General features: G+C 45.0%; 4 protein-coding genes across 7 annotated transcripts; all 4 read left to right on the top strand.

Moving 5' to 3' along the window:
* The first annotated feature begins 2,056 nt into the window (after positions 1-2,056).
* On the top strand, positions 2,057-5,138 carry LOC103991557 (cytochrome P450 734A6). The gene is made up of 5 exons (XM_009411050.3): positions 2,057-2,516; positions 3,357-3,580; positions 3,696-3,928; positions 4,009-4,384; positions 4,487-5,138. The coding sequence occupies exons 1-5, from the start codon at positions 2,234-2,236 to the stop codon at positions 4,949-4,951; spliced, it is 1,581 nt and encodes a 526-aa protein (XP_009409325.2). The 5' UTR covers positions 2,057-2,233; the 3' UTR covers positions 4,952-5,138.
* A 3,477-nt stretch (positions 5,139-8,615) lies between these two features.
* LOC103991865 (cytochrome c oxidase subunit 5b-2, mitochondrial-like) lies at positions 8,616-12,312 on the top strand. 4 transcript variants are annotated; one of them, XM_065160878.1, is made up of 7 exons: positions 8,616-8,870; positions 8,983-9,056; positions 9,175-9,225; positions 10,645-10,743; positions 11,599-11,662; positions 11,848-11,928; positions 12,016-12,312. In XM_065160878.1, exons 1-4 carry the CDS (start codon positions 8,708-8,710, stop codon positions 10,663-10,665), a joined length of 309 nt encoding a protein of 102 aa, XP_065016950.1. In that variant the 5' UTR covers positions 8,616-8,707; the 3' UTR covers positions 10,666-10,743; positions 11,599-11,662; positions 11,848-11,928; positions 12,016-12,312. The 4 variants fall into 4 exon arrangements, with proteins under 4 accessions (XP_065016950.1, XP_065016954.1, XP_065016953.1 ...); XM_065160882.1 differs by lacking the exon at positions 10,645-10,743; XM_065160881.1 differs by lacking the exon at positions 11,599-11,662.
* Positions 12,313-12,447: 135 nt separating this feature from the next.
* On the top strand, positions 12,448-14,064 carry LOC135643652 (tetraspanin-2-like). The gene is made up of 2 exons (XM_065160877.1): positions 12,448-13,074; positions 13,571-14,064. The coding sequence occupies exons 1-2, from the start codon at positions 12,577-12,579 to the stop codon at positions 13,880-13,882; spliced, it is 810 nt and encodes a 269-aa protein (XP_065016949.1). The 5' UTR covers positions 12,448-12,576; the 3' UTR covers positions 13,883-14,064.
* Positions 14,065-14,166: 102 nt separating this feature from the next.
* On the top strand, positions 14,167-16,400 carry LOC135643651 (putative pentatricopeptide repeat-containing protein At1g17630). Its single transcript, XM_065160876.1, has one exon. It carries the CDS (start codon positions 14,167-14,169, stop codon positions 16,282-16,284), a length of 2,118 nt encoding a protein of 705 aa, XP_065016948.1. The 3' UTR covers positions 16,285-16,400.
* Positions 16,401-16,895: the final 495 nt, after the last annotated feature.

The following is a 16,895-nucleotide window of genomic DNA, read 5'->3' as shown; positions in this document are numbered from 1 at the left end:
TGTCCTCTTGCCCCAAGAGCGGGGCCCACTAATCAACCACTCGGGCCCCACCCTCTTTTGGACGTGGGCCGCAATTTGGTCGGGGTGGTTGCTCACACCGCGTGCAAATTCCAAGCAGCGAAAGCTCCAAGGGCCCCCCCGCGACCCTCCACCTCATCGTCGTCTGTTTTGAGATTCCAAATACATATACATTAATGAAAATAATAAAGGATGCATATTTGCATGGCATGGAATGCTCCACCTTAGACGGTGTTCGCTTTCTTGTTCTTTCCTTCCTCCTTTATATTTATTATGGACGATGGCTATTGTTTGTTGCTCTGCTTGTGTCCTTATGTAAGCGCATCCTTCCAAGATCAACCCCAGGTTTAACCGATGTCCTTCCGCTGGGCCCTTTGAGCCGACGACTGAAGGCCCCTCTCTGTCTAATTTAATCTGTTCATCCATTTCAAGTTCGCTCCTTGATGTCTGAATTGCCTACTCCGACACACAGCATTTAGCTGTACTCCATACTACATAATATAGAAAAGACCCGTCGTGGGTCTCACCATGCTCCTCCTCTGTCTTCTCTGAAGGTCCTTAATAATTCCAAGAAGCCGAGACATGACCACAAAGTCCTGCGTTGCATGGAGTATCTAAATCCTTGAGTAGCTCGTCATGGTTTATATCACTTCAAGTTTCCCTACATACCACCTGGAAGAATAAGAATAATACCTCGGTAACCTTGTGGTATTTCCATGTGATGGTTTCCTAGGACAACACGACTGCTGACTCTTTGTGATGCTTCGGAGTATCTTAAATCTTGGCAAACTTGTTCCGTTTCATCCCTTCCAAGTTGCCACTTTCTTCTTCAGCTACTTGCCGTCTGGGAAAGCACCATCTTAGCATTCTTGGTGTATGCATGAGACGGTTTGACAAGAAAACTTGCGTGAGTGAACAAACTGAGAGGCGACGAGACCGGTTTGGACGTCAGCTTATGGAGAGCTTCTACTGTTTGCAAGTGAAACTGGATTCTGGAGTGATTTGGTTGTCAATTCTGTGTTGAGGCAGGACAGTCGAGTTGCTAGGCGCTGTAACAAATGCCATCAGGAGAAACAAATCTAAGTTTCGTCGAGTCTTGTAGCTGGAGATGCTGTGAGGAAAGGATAGGTCCCTTCGCTCTGCTTTCAACCCAGTTGACATTAGACCTCCTCCTACTAGTCCGTTAGGTGCAGCTATAGGTAGCGGGAATTCCATGCCCCCGATGGTGCCTTAGACTCGCCCTAATATCAAACCAATAGACACGAGCCACAGTAGCTCCTCCTGGGTTACGTCAATCGCGCCACAACTGTTGTGATACTAGTCCAGCACATTTGCATGTCACGTACTTGTGAGTGGTTGCAATCAGCAAGTGTCTCAGAGTCACATGAAACATCGGATCCTATATTGATTGGCAGCAAACGAGGGAGAAAAAAGCTTCGCGCGCATCTGCAGCTTCTTTCTTTTTGAACTTGGTTATTTCAGAATCACCTTCTCATATGTTTCACAACGAACATGTTTCGAACGATAGAAGGAGCGGAGGAGGCTAGGTGCTATGTGCATGCCTAGGGTGTCGAAGAAGTAGCATGAGAGCAATCATTTAGGAGAGGACGTGGCAAAGCAATAACCATGGACAGTCCAGAACTCGTGTTCTAGTTTCTGGCATGGGAAAAGCTCTCTTGGTTCGGCCCACCGTTCCCTGCGGAGGGCATATGCTATTTTCCCAGAGTGAAATAAATGCGACAACCTGAGAGAGTGTGACCCGTCAAATGATGGGCTGGCATTCATTCAGCAACCGTAACAAGGTGGCTGGCTGGCTGGCTATCTTATTCTACTTCTCATTTTCCATGTCGCATGGTCGGGAAGCCGATGAGGGACTGTCCGGAGCCCAATTAAATAATCACCACACCGATTATCTTATTCTACTTCACCCTTACAGCCCAACGCCAACGCCCCGCCTGCCCTGCCTACCCTTACTGCAGCTAGCTCGATCTCAATATATATAACCCAGGAGTCGGCTCCTGTCACTTTCTCCGTCTCAAACATTTCTTTCTCTTACTAGTTATATTTTGATCCCACCCATTCAGGTATATACAGCTTGGTTGAGACAAGAAGAAGGGTACGACAGTGGAGAAGACTGGCTTCTGTTTCGGTTTCCACTATGTATATATATAGGAGGTAGAGGAAGAAGAATAAGAACAAGAAGGATACAGGGACGATGGGGGATGCAGTGACATGGTTTTTGTCTCTGGTTTCCTCGGGGTTGTGCATGTTCATGGTGCTGAAGCTTTTGGATTATTTATGGTGGAGGCCAAAGAGACTGGAGCATCACTTCGCGAGTCAAGGCATAAGGGGACCCCCTTACCGCTTTTTTGTAGGTTGTGTCAAAGAGATGGTTGGCTTGATGTTGGAGGCCTCTTCCAAGCCAATGGTGCCTCAAACCTCTCATAATATTCTCCCAAGAGTTCTCTCCTTCTACCACCACTGGAAGAAGATCTATGGTACTCCCTCCCTCCCTCCTCCTCGCATATCTTTCTCCGTCTCGATTTTGTTGGTGTTGATCGGAGAGTTTGAGATTTCTTTTTCTTTGTTTTGTTTGTTTTGGTTTTCCCCCTTGCTCCACTCTAATTTTCCTGTTCTTATCTCCTTTGAATATTGTCCCGTGCTTTATATCTTAGATCGCTTGGTCTGCGCTCGATGGCAGCAACTGCCTTCTTAGTTTGCTTTATATTGTTCCGTGTTTTAACGCATGTTTCCAATCCTTTTTGGTGTTCTATGGTCAGAGTATTGTTCTTGAGGTAGTGTGTAAATTGCATGCATCATTTTGAACTGTTTTCTCAGTAAGATTTTCCTTTCTATGGTCAATTGTTCCGTCGTGTTTGCAATGCATACACGCTTCTGTTCTTATCGAGTCCAGATATGCTTTTTGTTTCCTTTTCGGAATTGAATTGTACCACTACTTTATGATTACTTATTTGTTTTTCCCTTTTACCCTTGAACGTGATTGATGAAATGCATCTCATTCTTCGAGATCTATCGAATCATCAAAAGAAAGGGAAAAAACAAAAAGCATCTCTCTCTCTCTCTCTCTCTCTGTATTTGTATTGTATGTGCATACAGAAGAAATACGAGGCTTGTAGTCGTTTGTTGTTACACTCCATTTCCTTGTCCCACTTACATAACCTGCTCTGCTTTGTTACCTTGTCTTATGATTGGCCTTTGCTTCTGCTCTTAAAATTCCTAAGACCAATGCAGCACCGAGTGCAAGTGTACACGTCTCATTTCTTGAAGGATTGGTTGTTCTACGTCACAAAATGTGGTGGCAAATATCTCTTTCGTAGGTTCTACGTTCCTATTGTGGTTTGGGCCGACGGCTCGCATCACCATCGCCGACCCGGACCTGATCCGAGAGATATTCTCGACGCGGGCGGAGTTCTTCGATCGCTACGAATCCCACCCCCTGGTCCGGCAGCTCGAAGGCGAGGGATTGGTGAACCTTAGAGGAAAGAAATGGGCTCAGCACAGGAAGATCCTTTCTCCAGCATTTCACATGGAGAATATCAAAGTAGGTGCCTTTTCTTCACGTCTTGTTTCAAAAATTTTCGGTGTAGGAACTTGTTTCGTTCGTTGGAATAGCAATTGCTGATTCGTTCTTCGTCTTTGGCCGTGATTGGAATCAGTTGCTGATACCATTGATCGGGAAGACGGTACAGGGAATGGTGGAGAAATTGCCAGCCTCCGGCGAGGTAGAAATAGACGTCTCCGAATGGTTCCAGGAGGTAACCGAGTATGCGATCACGAGGACGGCATTGGGTAGTAGTTACGATGATGGCAAGGCCGTCTTCCAATTGCAGACCAAGCAGATGGTCTTTGCAGCCGAAGCATTTCGCAAGGTTTTCATCCCTGGTTACAGGTAGGTCGTCTTTCCCGATCGTCCGACAATTTACTCCCGTTCGATCGATTGAATCCCGCTTTAATTAACACATCACCTAGATTCTTACCCACGAAGAAGAACACGATGTCGTGGAAACTAGACAAGGAGATCAGGAGGGGTCTCATCGCGCTGATCCGGCGACGAAAAGAGAGCTCGGATGACGAGAAGCCTGGCGGCCGATGCGAGAAGGACCTTTTACGGCTGATGATCAACGCGAGCGCGTCATCGCCGGGGGGTATCACCGCAGGCGACATGGTGGAGGAGTGCAAGACGTTCTTCTTCGCCGGGAAGCAGACCACGTCGAACCTCCTGACGTGGGCGACGGTGCTGCTCGCCATGCACCCGGAGTGGCAGGAGCGCGCGCGAGCGGAGGTCCTCAAGGTGTGCGGCTCACGTGACATCCCCACTCGCGACCACCTGGCCGAGCTCAAGACGGTACCGTACCGCGCCTCCCCCCTCCCCCTGACCGTCCCTCACATTCTCCTCTCCGTTCTTCCTATCATCATTCCTTTTCCTCTTTCCCCAAAAATATCGCAGCTCGGTCTCATACTCAACGAGACGTTGCGGTTGTACCCGCCGGCAGTGGCGACCATACGGCGCGCCAAAGCTGACGTGGAGCTCGGCGACTACCGGATACCACGCGGCACCGACTTGCTCATCCCAATCATCGCCATCCACCACGATGAGAGACTGTGGGGCCCGGACGTAGCCCGGTTCGATCCGGGTCGGTTCGCGGAGGGGGTGAGCCGGGCGGCCCTGCGTCCGACCGCATTCATACCCTTTGGGCTTGGAGCTCGGACGTGCGTCGGCCAGAACCTGGCCCTGCTCGTGGCCAGGCTCACCCTCGCCATCATCCTCCAACGCTCCTCCTTCCGCCTCTCTCCGGCCTACGTTCACGCGCCGACCGTTCTGATGCTCTTGTATCCGCAATACGGTGCACCCATCCTCTTCCGCGCCCTCCCATCACAGCCGTCCCTTCAATCTTGCCACAATATCTCGTGATGGGTCCTACTACGAAAGATATTTACTTCATTGTACTTAGTTTCCTTAATGTGTCAATCAGGAATTTAGTGGAAAATATATATAAAAAAAGGCTTTTCGGCGCCACCCCAACTCATATTCCACCACTAAGGACGTGTACAAGTTACCTATGTTACACTTGACAGCGCACCTTATTATTGACGCGACACATCTCTTTGTGCTATTGTTCGACTTGGATTGGTGTCTATTTATCCCAACCTGCACTCTCTCTCTCTCTCTCCAGCCGCTGTCACGTTAATATATAGGATTCTTAAGCGATAGCTTCCAAATGATCCAAAAAAGCAAGTTCTATCTGACACACCACCATGCATCTATCTCTGTCATTCACCTTTATGGATGTCAGGGTTTCCAAGTAACGCGCATACGTGAAACGAACAGCATCGGTCAACAAAAGTTTGAGGACTTCCCAAGATCGCTCTCGCTTGGTGAAAAGTCCCTTCGATAGCACCTGAAAATGTTCCCTGCTCTTCAATATCTGGATTTGGGTTAATTGAAAGTAGACATTCTTTGTATTTATTTATCTTATATAATTAAGAACTAAAATTTTATTCATAAATATGGAACCATATTGATTTTGCATCAATTTTTTTGGTTTATTTTCAGGTTGTTAATCTTTGAAATTTCTCTCTTGATTTCAAAGTTTCGTATCCCCAACAAAATAGGTATGCTGTTTTATCCTTTGACCATACACCGATGAAGGGTGACTTTGCTACTTATGCAAATTGATTCTAAAACATATACCAATCTCACAATCTTCCTATAATAATCCAGTCAAGAAAAATTCTCTAATTTGTTTCTTAGAAGTCTGCACACAAAAGCGACTAATTATACATTATCCTATAGTTAGTTATCTTTAGCATTTCGATTTTTATACTTTGAAAAGTTACAATTACATTACTACAGTAACAAAAGTGAAACGTCTAAATCCATTTATCTTAGTCCATTAATTTTATTAACAAAAATATATAATAAAAAATAAAAATAATAATTTTAATGCTTTGATTAATCATGATGGACGACATTGGTGGTGACAAATGATGATACGACTAAGAGGATTCTTTCATCACTCGATAATTGTACCGATGTCGACGCAAATATAAAGCGACACATCTCGACATTTATATTGGTGACCCTCTTATCGTTTGACAACTATATTAGTGTCAACACAGATACAAAACAACCTTCATTTTTCGTCGTTGTTCTTCTTATCCATAATAATTATTTCACGATCTTCAATGGAGCCGTTGTCCGTCAGAAAAAAAAAAAAAAATCTAAATATTCTACTTTTTATAATTATAGAGATACAAACATAGAATCAAAATACGTGTGCACTAAGCGTCCTTTCAGCTCCTCAATTGCAATTAAGTTTGACCGGATGGCAGTAACGCTGAGATATATGTTTACAAACAAAAGTGATGGACTGAGGAGCTGAGCGAACCGTCACCAACCCTGTAATCCTGTCACAAGGCAAGTACATATCCAATTCGATTTTACTTGTATCAGAATAGAACCTAAAGGTGGCCAATAATTCAGATAAGACGCTTCAAATGAAAGAGAGAAGAGTTTATACTCAATTGCTGCTAAGCTTGCAATACTCAATTGCTACCAAACTATATAAGAACATTTGAATGATAACGAGAAAAGAAAACAAAATGGGGTTCTGTATTCCTCTAAAGTATTTACAAAGGAAGAAGTTCCACAAGAACTAAATCCTCATTAGTTGAAGGGTGTCCAATACGTGGAATTTATTCAGAGGATTCTGTATAGGAAGCAAACTAAATGACTAATCTTCTTCTTCTTCTGAAGGATGGAACATATCCTAATCTTTCAAGTCTTCTTTAGTTTACTTGGAAGCCACCAAATCGTCTGCCTAATTTTCTTTGTCCGATTTCCAGGGATCACACATCCGAATAGCAGCAGTCCTCGCCGTTCATATTCTCGATTCTGCCAAAAAAGAATCATCTTCGTTCACCACAGCAACTTCACTAAGTAAAAAGAACGTAAACGTTTGTTCACCAAACCAAGAAAAATGTCTCAAGGTAGGTATAGTCACCCATCTCTGTTCTATCAAGCAGATTGTGATGTGAGGGAGACCCATTACAACAAAAAGATACAGTGGGGGTGAATTGAATGAAACGTTGAACAATCAAAGTTGACAGGGTAAAGAAATCTGCATTCACATCATGACGTCAAGATGAGACTCCAAATCTATACGGTAAGATCAATATCTTCTACGGAAAGTTAAATTTCTATCCTCATCTAAAATGCGGAAAATAAAGAGGGAAAAACAAAGGGTTGCCGAAGCACGTAATCGGAAAACAACAGCACCAAAAGAAGAAAATTTTCTCAGAGGCCAAGATCTATGCTTTCTTCTTTTTGTTGGAAACCCAGAATGGAAGAGCATCGGAAACAGATTAAGTATTGAACAAGAGGGGAAACCCCTCTCGTCGTCAAACCAGAAGATAAAAAGGAGAAAAGTAAAAGGAGAGGAAGGATCGGAGAGGATAGGTACCGTGGGCGGAGAAGAACCAGAGGATGATGGCGCAGAGGACGACGACGACGGGGATAACGTGCACGGCGTTCTCGGAAAGCCTCGCCCGCTGCACCAGCTTCTTACTGATGTCGGAGTGGGGGTCGTACGAGGGAAGGCCATCCGGCTCCAGTAACGATCTCCGAGCCGCCGCCGCCGCCGCCGCCGGTAGGAGGTGCTCGTCCGACATCCTCATAGCGCTCGATGATCGGAACATTTTGGTAACAGACACAGACTTCTATTGGGGGAAGGAAAAGAAGCCCCCCCAAATCCTCCTCCCTCCGAGAGATGACTCCGAGGAGATCAGGAGGGTCTTTGACGCGCGCTGATAAGGGATTCGACGAGAGACGGGTTGGACTAGTTTTGCCCCTTTCCGCTCGATGAACTTCTTTGACCGCTTAATCGACGCGTGAAACAGTGACCGGCCTGTAAAACACCTGAGGTGCGGGGCCCTTTTTCGGTGGGTCCCTTGAATTGTTAAGAGGTACGACTTGATCTAGAAATGCTCATTTGCCAACATAAGTGTAGAAAGCATTGCCGGTCTCTTTGGAATCAGACTACGTCCCAACCTTTGCCCCAACTTTGTGTCTATCCGCACTGTATAACTATCAGAATATATTCTGGTAAGCGTATTCTCTTAGAATTAACAATGGTAATAGCCTATGGGTAAAGGTGGTCAAAGGTAAATATGATTTTGTGGACTCGTAGAATATTTACAATTGTGATAATACTAGTTGGTATTAAAAATTATTTTTAAATACTCTTATAAAAGTTATTGGTGATGATTTTATAAAATTTATTGGTGATGATATTTCTATCTACCTTATGAATAATCCTTGATTTCACATGTTTAGTTCAAGTGTATAATAATTATAGGTATTTATCTCTAACATCTTTTACTTGGTTGTGAGTTTAATCTTGACTTATAATAAAACTAAATTACCTAATAACAATATACTGGATTTAATGGTTAAACTAAATTCTCTTAATCCAATTTTGCCGTCCCGTAGACCGACACTATAGAGTACGGGCCACCTTTAATAATACTGACAACAATAATATAAGAAATAAGAATTAGGCTTTAATGAAACGGCGGCGACCAAAGGACGCGAACTGGCAACCTCATTCTTCTCTCTTAACCCAATCCGACGCAACATAACAGATCGGAAACACAGGAAGGCAGATAGATGCCAGCAGCAAGGAGACGCTGTGGAGGAGGGTATGCGTCGCCCACGCCGGGCGATCCGTTCTCTGGAAGCCACAAGCTTCCGCGGCTGTCCCCGCCCTCCGCTGCCGCCTCGTTCTTGCTGCTGCATATGACCGCAACTCCTCTCTACTCTTCCGTGTCCGGTAGGTTTCCCTTTTCCTCCATCCGATCTCTTCTTTCCCTTAGGGTTTCTGCGAACTTCCAAGCTAATTCTTCGTTTGGCGGTTGGTTTCTTTTCACCCCTCTCGGCCTCAGGTGATGGATCGTTGAAGAAGAGAGTGGTGGATGTGATGCCGATCGCCACTGGACTCGAGCGCGAGGAGCTCGAGGTTGGGATTTTTAGTTGTCCGTGTTATTGTTTGATAGAATCTCTCTCTCTCTCTCTCTCTCTCCAAAAGAGGGTTCAGCATGCGCTGACCTTGTATACTATTGACTGATTTGATTCAGGGGAAGAAGCGTTTCGATGTGGATGCTCCGGCGGGCCCTTTTGGCACTAAGGTCAGCAGTCCTAATTCTGAAATGCCGATTTTGTGATTACAATATCGAACATTAGGTGCATTATGGAGTTGTAAGGTTGGTAAAAAGTGTCCTAGGAGTTCTTTGTGATGTAATTTTCTAGGATGTTAGGCATACACTTGTAGATTTACATGGTCGGTTTGAAAATAAGGCTTAACATACATGTATGATACGGTCAGGCTGTAGATTGAGTAAAAATTACTATAAATTCGAACATACAGGTTTGCCATTGATGTCCAGGAGGACCTTCTATACATAAGGAATCAATTTGTGTGATCTTTCAGAAGAAAAATAGACACATTGTATGATCGCTTTGACTAATTCATTTTCCTTTTCTTCTCACATTTCTCTTTCCTTTGTCCAGGACATTAATTACCTCTATCAAACTATCGGCACTTCCTTTTGTTACATCTCTAGAAACCTCAACAAGACAACACATGTCTTGGCTAATCTTGCCCGAACTAGATCTTCTAGCTTTAGTTGGGGCTGTGATTTTCCCGCCAATTTTTGTATTGATCCTGATATATACTTTTATTTGCTTATACTGGTTTGATTTTGTCTTCCCTTAAAAAAAGTAAATAAATTATCAACTAAGTCTAATTTAGCCCCAGCTGCTGAAAATTAGGTGAAGATTTAGCCAATTCTGTATTTTGAAACATTGTAATGTCATTAACTTTCCTGAAGTGAAAAATGTTAATTTCACTTATTAGAAAGAAAGCAATACATTGAAGCTTCTATTTTTGTTCAAAGATTATAATTCAAAATCTAAAGCATTTTAATTATTCAAACAGAAATTAGTAATTGGGACAACAGATATATTTCAAACGTAATAGTTCTTCATTGTAAACTATAATTTCAGTGATAATCATGCACAAAATTGTTCTACATTGTTTACTTAGTGAAGACTACATTGTTCTCTCAAAATAATAAAGCATTTTTGTTGGATTTTAAAGTTCAATTAACATCATAATTAATATTTTGAAATGGTAGTTCCATTATGGTTGCATACCGTAATTTGCTGATGTAGAGCCAAAAAATCTGTTATCACATGCCGGTCTCAAGTGTTCAAGGTTAGATGTCAATTGTCATCTGGAGGCTGCATTGAGAACATTTGGTGAAGAATAACATAAAATACCAAGAATGAGAACATTGAGAATGAAAACTAGTTATTTGTCAAAGTAGCTGATTTATTCAGGTTTGAAGTATTAGGATTATGGATCTTACTCTGTACATGAGTGCAAACCTCATGGTTCTTTTCTGTGTTGTGCTTGTGTTTCTTGGGTGAGGTGAAAGGGTTGGAGATGCAAAATGTTCCTTTGGTGGTGTTTGGCCTTTTTATATATCAAACGTATTAGTTCTTTTTATCAGGTTGTGATCTCCATATATGTTATATTCTGGCAGAAGGTGACATTCTTATTATGAGTGGCTGGTCCTTGAACCACCTCTTATGGCCTCTTCAGAGATATTGGGAGGCCCCACCTTGGCTGGCCTTAGACGAAGGCATGTTGTATGAATTTTCTATTTTCTAGTTATGTTTGTCCATTATTATTTTCATATTGATTTATAGCTATACTTTGGACAAATATTAGATTTAAGAAGTCATTAAGCCATTAATATTGTGGTTTAGAGAGTTCTCTATCTGTCTTTGAATAAGATCTTGTTAAGCCCTGGTACTATCAAACTCCTGGCATGCCAAGTGAATTCCACCCTGCATAAACCACTACTTTAAAAGTCCATTTTACAATAATTGCATATCATTTTTAATTCATAAACCTCAAGAAATGAAAATTACAAAAATCAACTAGCTACCAAGCAAACCATCCAGTTGCTCATTCATATATAGCTCCATTCCACATCCCAACTCAGGTCTCTTATAAATCCTTAACCATAGATGAAAACAATGTAATGAGTACAAATGCCCAGTAGGGAAAGGGACGAAATCAATGATAAGCCAATAACAATATGGTTGATACATCAATATTATTCTTAGAAATTAATTATATTCTATAGGAGATAATCAATATACAAGTGATGCATATCATGTAATAGTACCAAATAATATCATCATAGTCATGTAGTCATGTATTATTAGATATATACATCATCAATGGCATGCACTCTTCCAACAACAACAGATGGAGAGGAATTATATTCGATAGCTGACGGAGTGATGTTTCACTCCTGAGCCAGAGATTGGACAACTGTCACAACTCTGACGATTCGCTAGCAGCCACTACATTGGCCTTCGTCAGATCATATATGTCATCGGCTCATCATACAACAACATCTAGTACACTAATTATTATAGTCTGCTTGTCTTATCACATCATAAATTTCCTTTTTGTCTATTTGTAGGAAGCACCTGCTGTTAATTAGTCCTACGATAACAAGAGAATAATTGGCTGTCCTGGTGGTGAAGGTGGTAACTTGTTAGGAGCAAGATTAACTACTACACACTGTTACCCTTTTTACTTTTCCTGCTGTCTGATCCTCGACTCCTCTTTCCTAGGATGAATTAACAATAAGTCTGCTTGACTAGTCTGGCTTCTGTGAAAGAACATGATGTTCATGTCTATTCATAAGTTTCTGTTATTGCTTTTGCAGAAGATGAGCATGATGTAGTATCGTTTTGGCTCGAGAAGGACAAGCCACATGAATGCCCTTTGTGCTCTCAGTACTTTTGTGGTAAAAATGTTCCTCTCAAGAACATTTGAAATTAAGTTCAGAGGCTTTGGGATTGTTTTTAAACTTCATTTTACACTGTTGTTGCAGCTGGAGGTGATAGATAGGTGGAGGAGGGGACCCAGATGGCCATGATGATGATCACTAGGAGGTTGGAGCTGACTTCCTAAAAGAATAAAAACGATGAGATTTAGTTTGAAATACATTTGTAGCTACAATCAACTTTTAGGTGGTTGTTCTACTCGATTTTCTTCAGAAAAAGAATGCTATGATGTTGCCTGCCATCGAGATTTACATGGCCCGATGATTGTTTATTTTAACATTGAGAATATTGATGTTTTCAGCTCATCGATAATAATAGATGGTCACTTTTTACTGTTTTTTCCATTCTCAATCAAATCAAATCGATGTAGATCCATTTTTGTCAGTCCATGCTATATTTTCATGAGCATCGATACTGTTTAATAAACTAAAACCCAGCGCTCCAACCCTTACCTTTTATCTCGATTCCCCATCTTGTAGGCATAAAGCAACTGTGTGTGAAAAGCATACTGGAATGCTAGGAAAGTCACCTCCCACGGTGACGCTACTGCTAAGGGAATCCCCAATTCTCCCCAGCCTCCTCCTCTCCACCCATCTCATCTTCTTGCCATGGGCGTGAGCAACAACATCACGGCCGTGCTCAACTTCGTGGGCCTGCTGTGCTCCGTGCCCGTGATCGGCGCCGGCATCTGGCTCGCCTCCAAGCAGGACAACGAGTGCGTCCGCCTCGCCCGGTGGCCCGTCATCATCCTCGGCGTGCTCCTCCTCCTCGTTTCCCTCGCCGGCTTCGTGGGCGCCTACTGGGACAAGCAGGGCTTGCTCGCTGCCTACCTCTTCTGTATGGCCGCCCTCATCGTCCTCCTCCTCATCTTCCTCGTCTTCGCATTCGCCGTCACCCGCCCCGACGGCTCCTATCCCGTCCCTGGTCGCGCCTACCACGAGTACCGCCTCGCCGGCTTCTCCGCCTGGCTCCGCCACTACATCACCGACCACTGGATTCAGATTCGCGCCTGCCTGAGCTCCTCCGACGTCTGCCAGAAGCTCGGCCGAGATCAGCCCTACCTCACCGCCGATCAGTTCTTCCAGACGGATCTCTCGCCTCTCCAGGCCAGTACTACTTCCTTCATATTTATCCCTTTCCACACTACTCAAGGCACTAGTCTTCTTCTTGTCAGTAGATTCACCAAACTGAACACTTTTGTTTCTTGTGTTTGGCCAGTGCTAGCTCGTTAGCTTGCACATGGGTTGGCTTTCTAGAGACTGAATTATTATCACCGAGCATTATTATTTTCCGACCAACACATATGTATATAGATTGGGCTCTGAATTGCTCTTTCAGTCTCACTTCAAGTTGGATAGTTGGAGTCGGAATCGGACGATTAGACTTGCACAAGCATGTATGTCGGTTACATTTATGAATTAAAGATGCTTGCAAGAATGCCAGAACGATTTCAATCGCCTGTCACCTAACATTTCGACATCAAGCATTCGACTGAGGTCTTTGCCATCACTATCGTGATGTGCCACTACTCCACGTTAAGATCATTCTACAGTTCTTTATGCCTACTTCTTACACGTTTGGGATCCAAATTTTTAAGCGCAGTCAGGATGCTGCAAACCACCGACGGTATGTGGCTATGGGTACGTGAACCCGACACTGTGGATCAACCCGAGTAACCCCATGGCGGACGTGGACTGCGCCCTCTGGAGCAACGACCAGAGCCAGCTCTGCTACAACTGCAACTCCTGCAAGGCGGGGCTGCTGGGCAACCTGCGCAATGAGTGGCGCAAGGCCAACGTCGCGCTCATCATTGCCGCCGTCGTCCTCATCTGGATCTACATCATCGGCTGCTGCGCCTTCAAGAATGCCCAGACCGAGGACCTCTTCCGCCGCTACAAGCGAGGTTATACTTGATGTCTTCCTGCGTTTCTCGTGGCTGTCTCCGTCGGCAACTACAGTATCTTCGACTTCCATCTTCTGCTTCAGCTTGTGTGCTAAATTTTCATTTCAATTGGTCTATAGTAGTGGCGATGTACTACCGGTAGACGGGGGAAATCAGAAGAGAAGGACACACGTTGTGTCGGCTCTGTTGTATCGTTTCGTTCCCACCCACATAAAGCAGAGTTGTGCATTAACTTTGGTAGTGAAAATAAAATCTTGTGTCATACACGCCAACCCATGTCTCGCCCGTCTCCCATATGCTGTCTAGACTTGGAAGCTGCTTCCCGCACCACCTCCGCCCGATCACCCCGCTGCGGTCGCATGTCTTCCTTCTCTCCTGTTCCTCTGGCGGCGACCCTTCCTCCTCGTCGTCCTTCGATGCCCTCTTTCGACGATGCTCCAATCCTCTTCAAGCCAAGCAAATCCACGCCCAACTCCTCTCTTCCGGCCGCCACCACCAACTCTCCCCATTCCTATCCGCCCGCCTCGTCTCCGTCTATAGCCGCTTTGGTCTCCTCGCTGAGGCCCTCTCCGTATTCGACGCTTCCTCCGATCACCGCCGCTCTTCCCTCCTCTGGAACTCCATCCTTCGCGCCACACTCGCCGACGGCCGTCCCCGAGACGCCCTCTCCCTCTACCTTCGGATGAGAGCCCTCGGCGCACTTCCCGACGGCTTCACCTTCCCCCTCGCGATAAGGGCCTGCTCGGCTGTCCGCAACCCCAGGCTTTGCTTCTCCATTCACAACCATGCTGCTTGCATGGGATTTCAGTCTCACCTCCATGTAGCAAACGAGCTGATCTTAATGTATGGCAACCTGGGCCAGATGGACGCCGTCAGAAAGGTGTTCGACGCAATGCCATCAAGAAATGCCTTTTCTTGGAATAATTTGATCTCTGGGTACTCGCTCAATTGCGACTGCGAAGCTGCTCGTGATGCTTTCCGGCAGATGGAATCCACAGGGCTCGAGCCGAACCCAGTGACATGGACGGCGTTGTTGTCGGCGCATGCTCGGTGCCAGCAGCATGGTGAGGTCTTGGCCATGTTCGATGAGATGAGGGCTCGGGGTGTTAAATCCACTGCAGAAGCAGTTGCGGTGGCTTTATCTGTCTGCCCTTATGTCTGTAGTGTGGCGTTGCAGAAAGGAAAGGCGATCCACGGCTTCGCCATTTCATGCGGCTTCGGTGGTTACCCTTTTGTCACCAACTCCCTCGTTTGCATGTACGGGAAACTTGGCAGTAGAGAGGAAGCTACAAGGTTGTTTCATGAGATGGAGACGCGGAATCTGGTGAGCTGGAATGCATTGATCTCAAGCTATGCAGCTGGTGGTTTCTGCAATGAGGCTCATGAGATCTTGGTCGAAATGGAGAACACAGGAGACGTCACACCAGATGTGGTAAGTTGGAGTGCTGTGATAGGTGGTTTTGCATCGACTGGAATGTTGGAGCAGTCTGTGGACCTCTTCAGGCAGATGCAGAGAGCCGGAGTGAAGCCCAACTCGATCACGGTCGCCACCGTGCTATCAGCCTGTGCAGAGGTATCAGCATTGCGTTTAGGTAGGGAGATCCACGCTCATATTATCAGAGGCTTCTTGCATGGTAGTCTCCTGGTAGGAAATGGGCTTCTCAACATGTATACAAAGTGTGGTAGCCTGAAGGATGGGTGCGCAGTGTTCGACAAAATAGTTGATAAGGATTTAATCTCGTGGAACTCGATGATCGCTGGTTATGGGATGCATGGATTATGTGATGAAGCTCTCGGAACTTTTGATGCCATGACCGGAGCTGGTTGCAACCCTGACGGCATTACTTTCATAGCGATTCTGTCCGCATGCAGTCATGCCGGGCGCGTTTCAGAGGGCCGCAGTCTCTTCGATCGGATGGTGATCGAGCATGGAATCACACGGTGCATGGAGCACTACTCTTGCTTGGTGGACCTTCTTGGACGAGCCGGGTTGCTAAGAGAAGCGATTGAGCTTATGGAAAGCATGCCGACGAAGCCCAATGCTTGTGTCTGGGGAGCCTTGCTGAACTCTTGCAGAGTATGTGGTGGCACGGTGGTGGCTGAAGACGCAGTGGCTCAGGTGTTGGGCCTTGAAGGCCAGGCCACCGGGAACTACATGTTGCTCTCTAATCTCTATGCGGCTTGCGGCAGGTGGGAGGACTCGGCGAGGGTGAGAGTGATGACAAAAACAAAAGGTCTGAAGAAAACTCCGGGGCAGAGTTGGATAGAGATGAAGAACAAATTCTATGCATTCTCGGCGGCAGGCACGTTGCCTCCCGGCGCGGAGGACGTATATGTAGTTCTTGAGGATTTGTATCAACAAATGGCGAGCGACAAGTCTGCGGCAGACGATCAATTGGGATGCCATCAATAGTGTCCCTCCGACGACTTGACTTTAAGCCAAAAAGAAGTAAAAGGTCGCATTACATGCCAGTTTTTGACTTGTCACAACAACCCATCGATATAAATGATATCCTACTTGTTATATTCTGATTCCCTGAAACAAAAACCTGCACGTCGGTGTATTGCATGATCAACTCACCTGAACCGTGCGTGAGAGTGGACAATCCCATCATAAGCGGTGTAAGAAGACATAGAGCAGTGGCATGCCTTGTTTGGCCACAAATATTACCACCTGATACATGATGTATAGAAATTGCCTTGCAGGTAGTTTGACCTTCTTGGGCCAGGTAACACTCCAGTAAAGTGTTCGATGATATGAATGAAATCTATTACAAAGGAAGTATAGTTCAGTCCAAACTTCTGGATCGATGAACTTCACCTGTAACCCACTTCATTTTAATCTTTTTTTTTTTTATTAATGTATGTCTTTTAATTTGGTTTAATCAGGCAGGCAGGATCCATGGAGTTTGATTCCTCCGACCAAAAGCTGGGAGGAAAGGGGAGGTGGAAGAAGTCTTAGTTTTTGCTGTTAGTTTGACAAGTCCCATAGTCCCACATCGAGAAAATCAGGCTTGTTATCTC

Source organism: Musa acuminata, chromosome BXJ3-7, assembly GCF_036884655.1.
Source record: "Musa acuminata AAA Group cultivar baxijiao chromosome BXJ3-7, Cavendish_Baxijiao_AAA, whole genome shotgun sequence".
Lineage (NCBI taxonomy): Eukaryota > Viridiplantae > Streptophyta > Magnoliopsida > Zingiberales > Musaceae > Musa > Musa acuminata.
The sequence above is the reverse complement of the archived record's forward strand: the minus strand, read 5'-3'. Positions and strand labels throughout refer to the sequence as shown.

What these genes read in the sequence shown, in the direction of transcription:
- LOC135643651 (XM_065160876.1), top strand. Translation starts at nt 14,167, where the DNA reads ATGCTGTCTAGACTTGGAAGCTGCTTCCCGCACCACCTCCGCCCGATC.
- LOC103991865 (XM_065160882.1), top strand. Translation starts at nt 8,708, where the DNA reads ATGCCAGCAGCAAGGAGACGCTGTGGAGGAGGGTATGCGTCGCCCACG. An exon ending in TCGAGCGCGAGGAGCTCGAG is followed by an intron (nt 9,057 to 9,174) that starts GTTGGGATTTTT and finishes GATTTGATTCAG; the next exon opens with GGGAAGAAGCGTTTCGATGT. An exon ending in CGGGCCCTTTTGGCACTAAG is followed by an intron (nt 9,226 to 11,598) that starts GTCAGCAGTCCT and finishes GTCTATTTGTAG; the next exon opens with GAAGCACCTGCTGTTAATTA.
- LOC103991557 (XM_009411050.3), top strand. Translation starts at nt 2,234, where the DNA reads ATGGGGGATGCAGTGACATGGTTTTTGTCTCTGGTTTCCTCGGGGTTG. An exon ending in CCACTGGAAGAAGATCTATG is followed by an intron (nt 2,517 to 3,356) that starts GTACTCCCTCCC and finishes TCTCTTTCGTAG; the next exon opens with GTTCTACGTTCCTATTGTGG. An exon ending in ACCTGGCCGAGCTCAAGACG is followed by an intron (nt 4,385 to 4,486) that starts GTACCGTACCGC and finishes AAAATATCGCAG; the next exon opens with CTCGGTCTCATACTCAACGA.
- LOC135643652 (XM_065160877.1), top strand. Translation starts at nt 12,577, where the DNA reads ATGGGCGTGAGCAACAACATCACGGCCGTGCTCAACTTCGTGGGCCTG. An exon ending in CGGATCTCTCGCCTCTCCAG is followed by an intron (nt 13,075 to 13,570) that starts GCCAGTACTACT and finishes TTTTAAGCGCAG; the next exon opens with TCAGGATGCTGCAAACCACC.